General features: G+C 46.0%; 1 protein-coding gene across 1 annotated transcript in view; it reads right to left on the reverse strand.

Annotated features, from left to right (window-relative positions):
- Positions 1 to 6,812: 6,812 nt before the first annotated feature.
- LOC118373519 (solute carrier family 12 member 9-like) overlaps positions 6,813 to 13,296 on the reverse strand; it is a 64,538-nt gene continuing 58,054 nt past the window's right edge. Inside the window, exons 11-13 of the mRNA XM_035759669.2 lie at positions 10,511 to 10,685; positions 9,482 to 9,628; positions 6,813 to 9,356 (exon numbers count right to left, since the gene is read on the reverse strand). Coding sequence (XP_035615562.1) covers positions 8,440 to 9,356; positions 9,482 to 9,628; positions 10,511 to 10,685 — 1,239 coding nt within the window. The 3' untranslated portion in view covers positions 6,813 to 8,439. The remainder of the gene's footprint in view (positions 9,357 to 9,481; positions 9,629 to 10,510; positions 10,686 to 13,296) is intronic.

Below are 13,296 nucleotides of genomic sequence, written 5' to 3' on the forward strand. Positions count from 1 at the left end.
TTTCAAACCTAGGTTTGTTTGTTTTGTTTAACCCGGTTCATGTTACAGTGGTTGTGCTTTTTGCTGCCTCGCCTGTGCCTTTGGGCCAGGGTGTATATTAAAGTTCTCCTGTTATCACCCATCTCTGCTCTCCTGCGCCTGACTTCCCAGCAACCAGTTACTCACCCCGTTACAGCTACAAGCTTGGCACACCTGTATTTGGGGAGTTTCTCCCATTCTCCTCTGCAGATCTTCTCAAGCGCTGTCAAGTTGGATGGGGAGCGTTGCTGCACAGCTATTTTCAGGTATCTCCTGAGATGTTCGATCAGGTTCAAGTCCGTGCTCTGGCTGGGACATTCAGAGACTCGTCCAGAAGCCACTCCTGCGGTGTCTCGGCTGTGTGCTTAGGGTCGTTGTCCTGTTGGGAGGTGAACCTTTAACCTCAGTCTGAGGTCCTGAGTGCTCTGGAGCAGTTTTTCATCAAGGATCTCTCTATACTTTGCTCAGTATATCTTTCCCTTGATCCTGACTAGTCTCCCAGTCACTACCTCTGAAAAACTTTCCCACAGCATGATGCTGCCGCCACCATGCTTCACCATAGGGATGGCGCCAGGTTTCCTCCAGACATGATGCTGCCGCCACCATGCTTTCACCATAGGGATGGTGCCAGGTTTCCTCCAGACATGATGCTGCCGCCACCATGCTTTCACCATAGTGATGGTGCCAGGTTTCCTCCAGACATGATGCTGCCGCCACCATGCTTCACCATAGGGATGGCGCCAGGTTTCCTCCAGACATGATGCTGCCGCCACCATGCTTCACCGTAGGGATGGCGCCAGGTTTCCTCCAGACATGATGCTGCCGCCACCATGCTTTCACCGTAGGGATGGCGCCAGGTTTCCTCCAGACATGATGCTGCCGCCACCATGCTTTCACCATAGGGATGGTGCCAGGTTTCCTCCAGACATGACGCTTGGCATTCAGGCCAAATAGTTCAATCTTGGTTTTATCAGACCAGAGAATCTTGTTTTTCAAGGTCTGAGAGTCCTTTAGGTGCCTTTTGGCAAGCTCCAAGCGGGCTGTCATGTGCCTTTTACTGAGGAATGGCTTCTGCCTGGCCACTCTACCATAAAGTCCTGGTTGGTGGAGTACTGCAGAGTTGGCTGTCCTTCTGGAAGGTTTTCCCATCTCCACAGAGAAACTCTGGAGCTCTGTCAGAGTGACCATCGGGTTCTTGGTCACCTCACTGACCAAGGCCCTTCTCCCCCGATTGATCAGTTTGGCTGGGCGGCCAGCTCTAGGTAGTCTTGGTGGTTCCAAACTTCTTCCATTTAAGAAAGAAGGATGGAGGCCACTGTGTTTTTGGGGACCTTCAATGCTGCAGAAATGTTTGGGTACCCTTCCCCAGATCCGTGCCTCGACACAATCCTGTCTCGGAGCTCTACGGACGATTCCTTCGACCTCATAGATTTATTTTTGCTTGTATAGACAGGTGTGTGCCTTTCCAAATCATGTCCAATCAATTGCATTTACCACATGTGGACACCAATCAAGTTGTAATATCACAAGGATGATCAATGGAAACAGGATGCAACTGAGCTCAATTGAAGTCTCATAGCAAAGGGTCTGAATACTTATGTAAATAAGGTCCTGTTTAATTTAAAACATTTGCAAAAAATGCTTTGTCATTACGGGGTTGTGTGTGAGTAGATTGATGAGGTCATTTAAAAAATATATATTTAAGAATAAGGCTGTAACGTAACACAATGTGGAGAAGTCAAGCGGTCTGAATACTTTCCAAATGCACTGTACAAAGTCCCTACTGTGCATATCCGTAGTACACATAGTTGAAGGGTTAACTTTCTCAGAAACTGATATTTAATTTTCCACCGTACCTTAATCATCCTTCCTGATATAGATTTGAGATGACAGTAGAATTGTTTCAGGCAGTTCAAGCCATTGAAGGTACAGCCTCCATTACTACCACAAGAACTGACTCAAGGGACATCATGGGATGTTGGCTCTTTCTATTAGTGTACCATACCAGGGCTTTTCCATTCACTGCTTTATTTGTGTATCATACTACATTTGTGTCCCTCTCAAACACACCTCTCCTTCATTACTAATCCTGCCTAGCATCAGTGTGACCAAGTCCCAAGTCCCTTCTATCCTTCTGATGACTCTGACAATCTGCATCTCATGTAAAATTAACCAGATGAAACCATTGGCATTCTGATATAACTCATTCCCTGAGATAGATAGAAAGAGAGAGAGGAGAGAAGAGAGGTAGAAGAGATGGAGGAGAAAGAGGAGAGAGCGAGAAGATAGGAGAGAGAGAGAGGGAGAGAGAGCGAGACGAGAGAGAGATCGGATCAGAGGAGAGTGCTAAATCAAAGTGATCAGTGGGTATGTATAAATGATGTGTCCCTGTGGTGTGCCCAGTGGTCAGTGGTTGGCAGTGTGAGTCTTGGTGAGTGTGACATGTTGCCCCTCTGAACAGGGTTTCAAGTCTGTTGTACACCAGGGGCACCGCAACACCCCAACACATAGCCAGGACCCTAACAGTGAGACCCCCCTCCCCAATCCACTCTGACTGCACTCCCTATTTCCTACTATCCCAGAGCAATAAAAGTTCTCTTGTTAGAAAACTGTCAGAGGAAATTGAGGCTCTCTGATCATACAAACACATTACACACATCACACACTTTCTTTGACCTTTTCAGGGCAAATAGAGAAATCTTACACCAAATACCATGTCTTCTACAGCACTGTTCAGCTCCGTTTTCTGACCAGGTATTCATGGTTGTTGGGTCATTTTTCATATCTCTCCCTTACCTTACCTCCATTTATTTTATAGTTGCCAGCTAGGGGACAGAGCAATTTGTCTGGGCTTGTCTGTCTGGACTGGAGCCTCCCCATCCAAGTCTAGTTTATTTGAGAAACACAGCACAGTTGGCACAAGGCCTACAGCTGCAAGACACATTAACTAATTAACCTCGACACACCCAAAGGTTACCATAGACAGGGCAACAACCAGGGTTTGAGATTAAATGATTCACACTGACACGTAGCATCAGTGATCAGTGTTCAGTGATCAGTTATAATAATTAATTGCCTAAAATCATCCACTCTTTACATTGATCTATCTTTTCTCAGTGTTCATCAGTGGAGGCTGGTGGGAGGTGCTATAGGAGAACGGGCTCATTGTAATGGCATAAATGGAATTGACTCCGTTACATTTATTTCATTCCAGCCATTAGTGAGCCCATCCTCCTATAGCTCCTCCCCCCAGCATTCACTGGCATTTTTTTAATTTTTTAATTTCACCTTTATTTAACCAGGTAGGCTAGTTGAGAACAAGTTCTCATTTGCAACTGCGACCTGGCCAAGATAAAGCATAGCAGTGTGAACAGACAACAACAGAGTTACACATGGAGTAAACAATTAACAAGTCAATAATAAAGTAGAGAAAGGGAGAGTCTATATACATTGTGTGCAAAAGGCATGAGGAGGTAGGCGAATAATTACAATTTTGCAGATTAACACTGGAGTGATAAATGATCAGATGGTCATGTACAGGTAGAGATATTGGTGTGCAAAAGAGCAGAAAATAAAATAAATAAAAACAGTATGGGGATGAGGTAGGTAAAAATGGGTGGGCTATTTACCGATAGACTATGTACAGAGGCAGCGATCGGTTAGCTGCTCAGATAGCAGATGTTTGACGTTGGTGAGGGAGATAAAAGTCTCCAACTTCAGCGATTTTTGCAATTCATTCCAGTCCCAGGCAGCAGAGAACTGGAACGAAAGGCGGCCAAATGAGGTGTTGGCTTTAGGGATGATCAGTGAGATACACCTGCTGGAGCGCGTGTTACGGGTGGGTGTTGCCATCGTGACCAGTGAACTGAGATAAGGCGGAGCTTTACCTAGCATGGACTTGTAGATGACCTGGAGCCAGTCGGTCTGGCGACGAATAGGTAGCGAGGGCCAGCCGACTAGAGCATACGGGTTGCAGTGGTGGGTGGTATAAGGTGCTTTAGTGACAAAACGGATGGCACTGTGATAAACTGCATCCAGTTTGCTGAGTAGAGTGTTGGAAGCAATTTTGTAGATGACGTCGCCGAAGTCGAGGATCGTAGGTAGGATAGTCAGTTTTACTAGGGTAAGTTTGGCGGCGTGAGTGAAGGAGACTTTGTTGCGGAATAGAAAGCCGACTCTTGATTTGATTTTCGATTGGAGATGTTTGATGTGAGTCTGGAAGGAGAGTTTACAGTCTAGCCAGACACCTAGGTACTTATAGATGTCCACATATTCAAGGTCGGAGCCATCCAGGGTGGTGATGCTGGTCAGGCGTGCAGGTGCAGGCAGCGAACGGTTGAAAAGCATGCATTTGGTTTTACTAGTGTTTAAGAGCAGTTGGAGGAAAAGGAAGGAGTGTTGTATGGCATTGAAGCTCGTTTGGAGGTTAGATAGCACGGTGTCCAAGGACGGGCCGGAAGTATATAGAATGGTGTCGTCTGCGTAGAGGTGGATCAGGGAATCGCCCGCAGCAAGAGCAACATCATTGATATATACAGAGAAAAGAGTCGGCCCCAGAATTGAACCCTGTGGCACCCCCATAGAGACTGCCAGAGGACCGGACAGCATGCCCTCCGATTTGACACACTGAACTCTGTCTGCAAAGTAATTGTTGAACCAGGCAAGGCAGTCATCCGAAAACCCGAGGCTACTGAGTCTGCCGATAAGAATATGGTGATTGACAGAGTCGAAAGCCTTGGCAAGGTCGATGAAGACGGCTGCACAGTACTGTCCTTTATCGATGGCGGTTATGATATCGTTTAGTACCTTGAGCGTGGCTGAGGTGCACCCGCGTTCATATTTGTATTGCAGGCATTGCGAATCAAGCACCACACAAAACACAAACAGACCAATAGAGCCCGCAGAAATAGGCTTTTATCACATCCACATTATTAGAATATTTCTTATGATTCTGTTGATCAGTGATGTAGTCGTAAAAAAGGGTGGGTAATAGGTACACTATAAACTCCAGTGGGCGATAGAGATATAAAATATTTTGGTTTATATTGGTTAAGAACTGTATTGTTTGATTTTTGATGTATGCTTAGGCCTATTGGGAACATGTGGAGATGGTCATATTGAAACAAACATGGTTTTAAAATGGCCTTTTGTCCAGCATCTCGCACACACACTGTCAGCAGCGTCTCAACTTGAGCCGACTCGCTCACTTCAAGCTGGGTTAGTTTGTTTCACGTCTCAAGTCTTCGGCCTGTGCCACCAGAGAGCAGAATCAACCGTTTGAGAGAGTGGCGAATGTGCTGCTAAAAAGTCAAATCCGGGGGACGCATGCGAACATATCGAACAAACTGTTCATGATTCCACTCATTCGCAGAGGCAGGCGCGTGTAGAATGGAGATCAAGAATATTAGCGTTCTGAGCTTTGATCAACGCTAGGAGCAATATTTAGGTGTTGACCTTGACCAGTGATCGATTTTCTTTAGTGTACAAGACATATTTTAATTTTTTTTTTTTCAAATTAGAAAACATTGCTGAGGTCCGGACCTCAGTGTCCTTATATGTACACTGAATAAAATATAAACGCAAAATGCAACAGTTCATACAAGGAAAAAGTCTATTTAAATTAATTAGGCCCTATTAAATAAATGAATTAGGCCCTAATCTATGAATGACTGGGAATACAGATATGAATCTGTTGGTCAAAGATACCTTAAAAAAAGGATATGGGCATGGTTTAGAAAACCAGTCAGTATCTGGTGCAACCATCATTTGCCTCATGCAACGTGACACATCTCTGCATATAGTTGATCAGGCCATTGATTGTAGCTTGTGGAGTGTTGCCCCACTCCAATTCAATGGCCGTGCAAAGTTGCTGGATATTGGCGGAAACTGGAACACGGAGTCATACACTTCGATCCAGAGCATCACAAACCTGCTCAATGGGTGACATGTTTGGTGAGTATTTTCAACTTCTTGGAATCGTGTACAGATCTTTGCAGTAAGGAGCTGTGCATTATCATGCTGAAACATGAGGTGATGGCAGTGGATGAATGGCACGACAATGATCTTCAGGATCTCATCAAGATATCTGTGTATTCAAATGGCCATAGAAAAAACGCAATTGTGTTTGTTGTCCGTAGCTTATGCCTGCCCATACCATAACCCCACCGCCTACATGGGGAAGTGTTTATAAAGGTGACATCTGCAAATTCTCCCGCAGGTGAAGAAACCGGATGTGGAGGTCCTGGGATGTGGAGGCCTTGGGCTGGCATGGTTATATGTGGTCTGCAGCGATTGGACATACAAATTCTTTAAAACCACATGAGGTGGCTTATGGTGGAGAAATTAACATTCAATTCTCTGGTGGACAATCCTGCAGTCAAGCATGCCAATTATGGCATTGTGACAAAACTGCACAATTTAGTGTGGCCTTTTATTGTCCCCATCACAAGGTGCACCTGTGTAATGATAATGCTGTTTCATCAGCTTCTTGATATTCCTCACCTGTCAGGTGGATGGATTATCTTGGCAAAGGAGAAATGCTCACGAACAGGGATGTAAACAAATGTGTGCACAAAAATTGAGAGAAATAATGTGTGTGTGTATGGAACATTTCTGGGATCTTTTATTTCAGTTCATGAAACATGGGACCAACATTTTACATGTTGCGTTTATATTTTTCTTCAGTTTAGTTAACCGTGAACACACATCAATCAACACTGTTTAGATAAATTACTGGCTTACTCAAAACTAATGCACAATGATGAGACAGTGAAATGAAAATAAAGACACAGAACTGTTACAAAATAGCTTTATTTAGTTACAATATAAACACTTTGAAACATGATGATTTGGATGGTGCTTTTAAAATGTGCGTGTTCCAGCAACAAGTTACTGAGCTGTATAGTACCGGTCATACCCCAGCATTCTTTGCATAGGAGTGTAGTGTCCAATAGAAGGGCTCCATGGAGATGAGATAGATCTATATAGAATAGATATCCCTTCAGTAAACATCCATGGGATTCCATGGAGAGGAGCGGACTAGAGTTCCATAACAGTCCCATTAAACAGATTGCTGGATTTTCATATTTTAACTGTAAACTTAAGGTCACGTTTCTGATTCTGTATTAAAGACAAAAATGGTGATTTCAGAAAAGAAAACCTTTTACTGAGCTCCAATGACTTGGCAGTGTCAGACTTCAGTCCCCTTTAAGCATTATTATTTACTTTTTGGCCAGTGCAACACCTTCCATATTCATAAGGAGGATAGGGGAACGGAGGAAATACACTAGATCACCAAAGTATGTGAACATCTATCTGCTTGTTGAACATCTCATTCCAAAATCATGGGCATTAATATTAGAGTGGAGCAACAGCCCCCACTCTACTGGGAAACGTTTCCACTAGATGTTGGAACATTGCTACGGGAATTTGCTTACATTCAGCCACAAGAGCATTAGTGATGTGGGGCACTGATGTTGGGCGATAGGCCTGGCTCACAGTCGGCGTTCCAATTCATCACAAAAGGTCAGGTTGAGGTCAGGCCTCTGTGCAGGCCAGTCAAGTTCTTCCACACCGATCTCAAACCATTTTTGTATGGACCTCACTTTGTGCACTGGGGCATTGTCATGCTGAAACAGGAAACAGACTTTCCCAAACTGTTGCCACAAAGTTGGAAGCACAGAATCATCAAGAATGTCATTGTATGCTTTAGTGTTAAGATTTCCTTGCCCGAACCATGAAAAACAGCCCCAGACCATTTCTCCTCCACCAAACTTTACAGTTAGCCCTCTGCATTTGGGGAGGTAGCGTTCTCCTGGCATCCGCAAAACCCAGATTAGTCCGTTGGACTGCCAGATGGTGAAGCGTAATTCATTACTCCAGAGAACGCGTTTACACTGCACCAGAGTCTAATGGCGGTGAGCTTTACACCACTCCAGCCGATGCTGGGCATTGTGCATGGTGATCTTAGCACTCGGCGGTCCCGTTCTGTGAGCTTGTGTGGCCTACCACTTCACGGCTGCGCCGTTGTTGCTCCTAGACGTTGCCACTTCACAATAACAGCACTTACAGTTGACTGGGGCAATGCAGAAATTTGACGAACTGACTTGTTGGAAAGGTGGCATCCTATGACAGTGCCACGTTGAAAGTCACGGATCTCTTCAGTACGGGCCATAACACTGCCTGTTTGTGTATGGAGATTGCATGGCTGTGTGCTCGATTTTATACACATGTCAACAACGAGCATGGCTGAAATAGCCAAATCCACTTATTTGAAGGGGTGTCCACATACTTTTGTATATTAGTACAGCTTTGGGGAAGGTAAGTGGATCCTTGAGCTTTGTCTAAGTAGCGCTTCCACCTGCAGCAATTTGGTAAGGGGATGAGGGTTTAATCAGGGATCAGTTGGTGAGAGTTCAGGTGTTAGAGGTCAGTGGTGAGGACAGGTGTAACCCCGTGTATGAGCAGGGTAGGACCCAGGTCCTCTGTGAGCAGGTCTAGCTGGCGGAGGTAGGCCGTGTAGTGCTGCGTGTCAGCCGGGGGGTGGGGCAAATACAGGAAACGCACGGCCGGAGGGGGGCAGGCCTGATCCAGGATCAACCTATTAACCGCCAACAGATACTCATCAGACAGCCTTGTGGCGTTGCTAGGGAAGCTATTCACGCCTCCATTCTCCTCAAACAACCCCCTCTTCCCCAGCCCCTCCTCCTCTCTCTGTGACTGGCGGGTAGGCCTCCTCTTGCCCGCCTCACCCTGCCTCTGCCAGTGTAGCGCCACCTGCTGGTCCCAGGGCACAGTGTACACATTGGCTTTGATCCTCAGTTCCTTCAGCAGCTGACCCAGCTTTTCCTCAGAGCCTCGCATGCTCCGCCCTTCCTCCACACATAGAAAAAGGCGGAGTCTAGCATGGCGCCACGCGCGGACCATGTTGAGGACACAGGCAAGCTGGAGCAGGAAGAGGGAGCAGGTGTCTACATAGCTGGAGCTGTCTGGTCTCAGCAGGTTGACGGGCCACACGTCCACGTACAGAGCACCCTTCCCTGGGGACGAGGAGATGGTTAAGGCACGGTCGAACTGGTGGAAGTAGCGGGCTAGCGCTACATTCTTCATCATCTTCATGGCATCTGCGATCACAGCCACGTATTCTTGGGGTCCCATGACTTTTCCGTTTTCCCCCATACCATCATTGGATGGCCGCAGGGTGGGGAAGTGGTAGGGCGGGCGTTCGTCCTCTGGGTCCTGAGTGGGGACGGTGGCAGTGAGGGCGGGGTCAGTGAGTTTGTCTTTGGGAGTGCAGTCATCATAGAAACCCAAGACCAATGTGTTGGGCCTCATCCCACCTTGAGAGACAGAGGGAGAGATGAGTGAATGGGTGTGATCGTAAAAGAGGTGTATGAATGACAGTTGGGCCAGTTACAGCTAATAGAGTGCATGGTATCAGAGAGTAGTGAATATAATCATTGACCTAGGCCAGAGATGAAGAGTAGATGTTGGACTCCATGCCGTACTGAGTCAGCCAGGGTGAGGTTGACAAATGCCTTGATGTTGAGGTGGTCCACCAGAGACAACCATGAGTCATAACGGCACTGGAGAGGGTTGGACGGTAACGTGTCTGAGAGAAAGAGCGAGAAGGGGTGGTGGGAGTATCAATCGAGAGAGGGGGGGTGGAGAAGGAGAGCGAGAGGGGGGTGAGGGTAGGATGGAGAGAGCGAGAGAAACAAAACATCAGTATCTGTGCAAACATTTTGGCCAGGGGCCATTATCTGCCAAGTCCTCAGAGAATGAGAGGTTAAGTTATTTCTCTGTGTAGTGACCTGATTGTGCAGTGCCACAGAAAAACACAAGACACGAGAGAACGAGACACGAGAGGCGCCCCGAGAGAGGGCGAGAGGCGCCCCGAGAGAGGGCGAGAGGCGCCCCGAGAGAGGGCGAGAGGCGCCCCGAGAGAGGGCGAGACACCACTGCTATACTGAACGGTTATTTGACCATTTGTGGCCCACCTGTTAGCTTGCACTATTCTTGCCATTTTTCTTCGACCTCATTAACGAGCGGTTTTCGCCCACAGGACTGCCGCTGACCGGATGTTTTTGGTTTGTCGCACCCTTCTCAGTAAACCCTAGGCACTGCGTGAAAAGCACAGGAGGCCGACCGTTTCTGAGATACTGGCACCCATGGTTTATTTAGCGAGCTACGACAATGTGACTCACTGTCAGAGCGAACCATTTCCGTGAACGAATAAACTTCACACATTAGTAAGCAGACTGGCTTACCACACATATAGCTTTAGTTACTGTACTAGCCAAGTCAGAGACATACTTCTTCAAACATTGGTTTGACATCAACTCAGCCGAACACAATTCCACTAGACATTCACCAACAAGCCTGAACTGTGATGGATGACAGAGGTATTCAGCCACTCTGGGAGAATAACAGAAGGGAAACGTAAAAGGCTTCTTTATTCTTAAAAAACAAACATCTCCGTGTTTCCTCTTACCCAGGTCTCCCAGCTGTACATGTCCCAGGACATAGAGACCACTCTTCTTGATGTCGTTGATGAAGGTGATGAGACCTACACTGCTACGAGGGTTAGACACCATCAGCAACAGCTGGGGTCTCCAGAACTTCACATGGTCCTTACGCACGTCCAACATCAACAGGTACTTACGCACCTGGAGGGAGAGACCGAGAGTTACGTTACAACAGAGCTGTATACTGTATAGCAGTGGAGCCAAACCTTTTTTCAGTTACTGTACCACTGACTGAATTTTGCTCTGCCCGGAGTACCCCCTCAAACATTTTACCAGTAGGCCTATGGTCTCATGAGCCTTCTCAAGTACCCCCTGTAGATAGGCCAAGTACTCCTTACTATGGTTAGGAACCACTGATCTATAGTGCACACACAATAGTTATCAGGACTGGAATGCTAAATGGTAGCAACATAGATGTAGGATCATAATTTGACCAATATCGTCACAGCAAAATAATCCTGCCGCAACAGGACTGACATTTTTGGCCATCATTTTTCTTAATCGATGGTTAGGCTATTAGCCAGCCAAAAGTAGGCTACATGAAAAGTGTAATACTGTTAATATAACAATGTGTTAGTGTGGGATTTAAGTTAATTTAAGTAAATCACTAAGCTCATCTGCGGTTCCTGCACAGCAGTAAAATTCAACAAAAAGCGTAATCAAATTAAGATCCTACATCTGTAGCTTGGTTGCCAAGGCATGTTGCTACTATTGTAGCTTAGTGGCCAGATTCTTTGGCAAACTCCCCAGTTGTTCATTGTTATATCATACATGTTCATGTCATATAGTCGTGGCCAAAGGTTTTGAGAATGACACAAATATTAATTTTCAAAGTCTGTTGCCTCAGTTTGTATGATGGCAATTTGAATATACTCCAGAATGTTACTTAGAGTGATCAGATGAATAGCAATTAATTGCAAAGTCCCTCTTTGCCATGCAAATGAACTGAATCCCCCAAAAACATTTCCACTGCATTTCAGCCCTGCCACAAAAGGACCAGCTGACATGTCGGTGATTCTCTCATTAACACAGGTGTGAGTGTTGACGAGGACAAGGCTGGAGATCACTCTCTCATGCTGATCGAGTTCAAATAACAGACTGGAAGCTTCAAAAAGGAGAGTGGTAATTAGAATCATTGTTCTTCCTCTGTCAACTGTGGTTACCTGCAAGGAAACACGTGCCATCATCATTGCTTTGCACAAAAAGGGCTTCACAGGCAAGGATATTGCTGCCAGTAAGATTGCACCTAAATCAACCATTTATCGGATCATAAAGAACTTCAAGGAGAGCGGTTCAATTGTTGTGAAGAAGGCTTCAGGGCGCCCAAGAAAGTCCAGCAAGTGCCAAGACCATCTCCTAAAGTTGATTCAGCTGTGGGATCGGGGCACCACCAGTACAGAGCTTGCTCAGGAATGGCAGCAGGCAGGTGTGAGTGCATCTGCACACACAGTGAGGCGAAGACATTTGGAGGATGGCCTGGTGTCAAGAAGGGCAGCAAAGAAGCCACTTCTCTCCAGGAAAAACATCAGGGACAGACTGATATTCTGCAATAGGTACAGGGATTGGACTGCTGAGGACTGGGGTAAAGTCATGTTTTCTGATGAATCCCCTTTCCGATTGTTTGGGGCAGCTGGAACAATGCTTGTCCGGAGAAGACCAGGTGAGCGCTACCATCAGTCCTGTGTCATGCCAACAGTAAAGCATCCTGAGACCATTCATGTGTGGGACTGCTTCTCAGCCAAGGGAGTGGGCTCACTCGCAATTTTGCCTAAGAACACAGCCATGAATAAAGAAGGGTACCAACACATCCTCCGAGAGCAACTTCTCCCAACCATCCAGGAACAGTTTGGTGACGAACAAAGCCTTTTCCAGCATGATGGAGCACCTTGCCATAAGGCAAAAGTGATAACTAAGTGGCTCGGGGAACAAAACATAGATATTTTGGGTCTATGGCCAGGAAATTCAACCCTCAAGATGTGGGTGGACAAACAAAACCCCACAAATTCTGACAAACCCCAAGCATTGATTATGCAAGAATTGGCTACCATCAGTCAGGATGTGGCCCAGAAGTTAATTGACAGCATGCCATGGCAGATTGCAGAGGTCTTGAAAAAGAAGGGCCAACACTGCAAATATTGACTTTTTGCATCAACTTCATGTAATTGTCAATAAAAGCCTTCGACACTTATGAAATGCTTGTCATTATACTTCAGTATTCCATAGTAACATCTGACAAAAATATCTAAAGACACTGAAGCAGCAAACTTTGTGAAAATGAATATTTGTATCATTCTAAAAACTTTTGGCTACGACTGTACATTATGTATATGTATGGTATAACAACAAACCACAGAGGAGTTGGCTAAATCACAAACAAAAGCCGGTTACTACTGGCAACTAGAAACCATGATGTACATGGCTTAAGTTGGCCACTCTCGCTGCATAAAACCCTTCCTTTACTTTCTTCGTACATGTGTTCCTATGCACATCCCACACAACGCCCCTTGTCTGCAGAGTGAGCGTGTGGGTCTGTCTGTGGTCTAATCAGAAGGATTCCACCACTGCAGACATAAATTGGATCCAGAATCAGAATCCCATTAACACATGAGACTGTGGCAGAGACTACAGACCAGGGAGTGTGTAGGAGGGGTGTGTAGTGGTCATGAAGAGACAGTTGGCATTATGGAATGGCAGTACTGCGACCTCCCGTCATATTCTCATTACATAAAATCACAGAGCTGTAATTATATCT

Source organism: Oncorhynchus keta, chromosome 18 (genome assembly GCF_023373465.1).
Source record: "Oncorhynchus keta strain PuntledgeMale-10-30-2019 chromosome 18, Oket_V2, whole genome shotgun sequence".
NCBI lineage: Eukaryota > Metazoa > Chordata > Actinopteri > Salmoniformes > Salmonidae > Oncorhynchus > Oncorhynchus keta.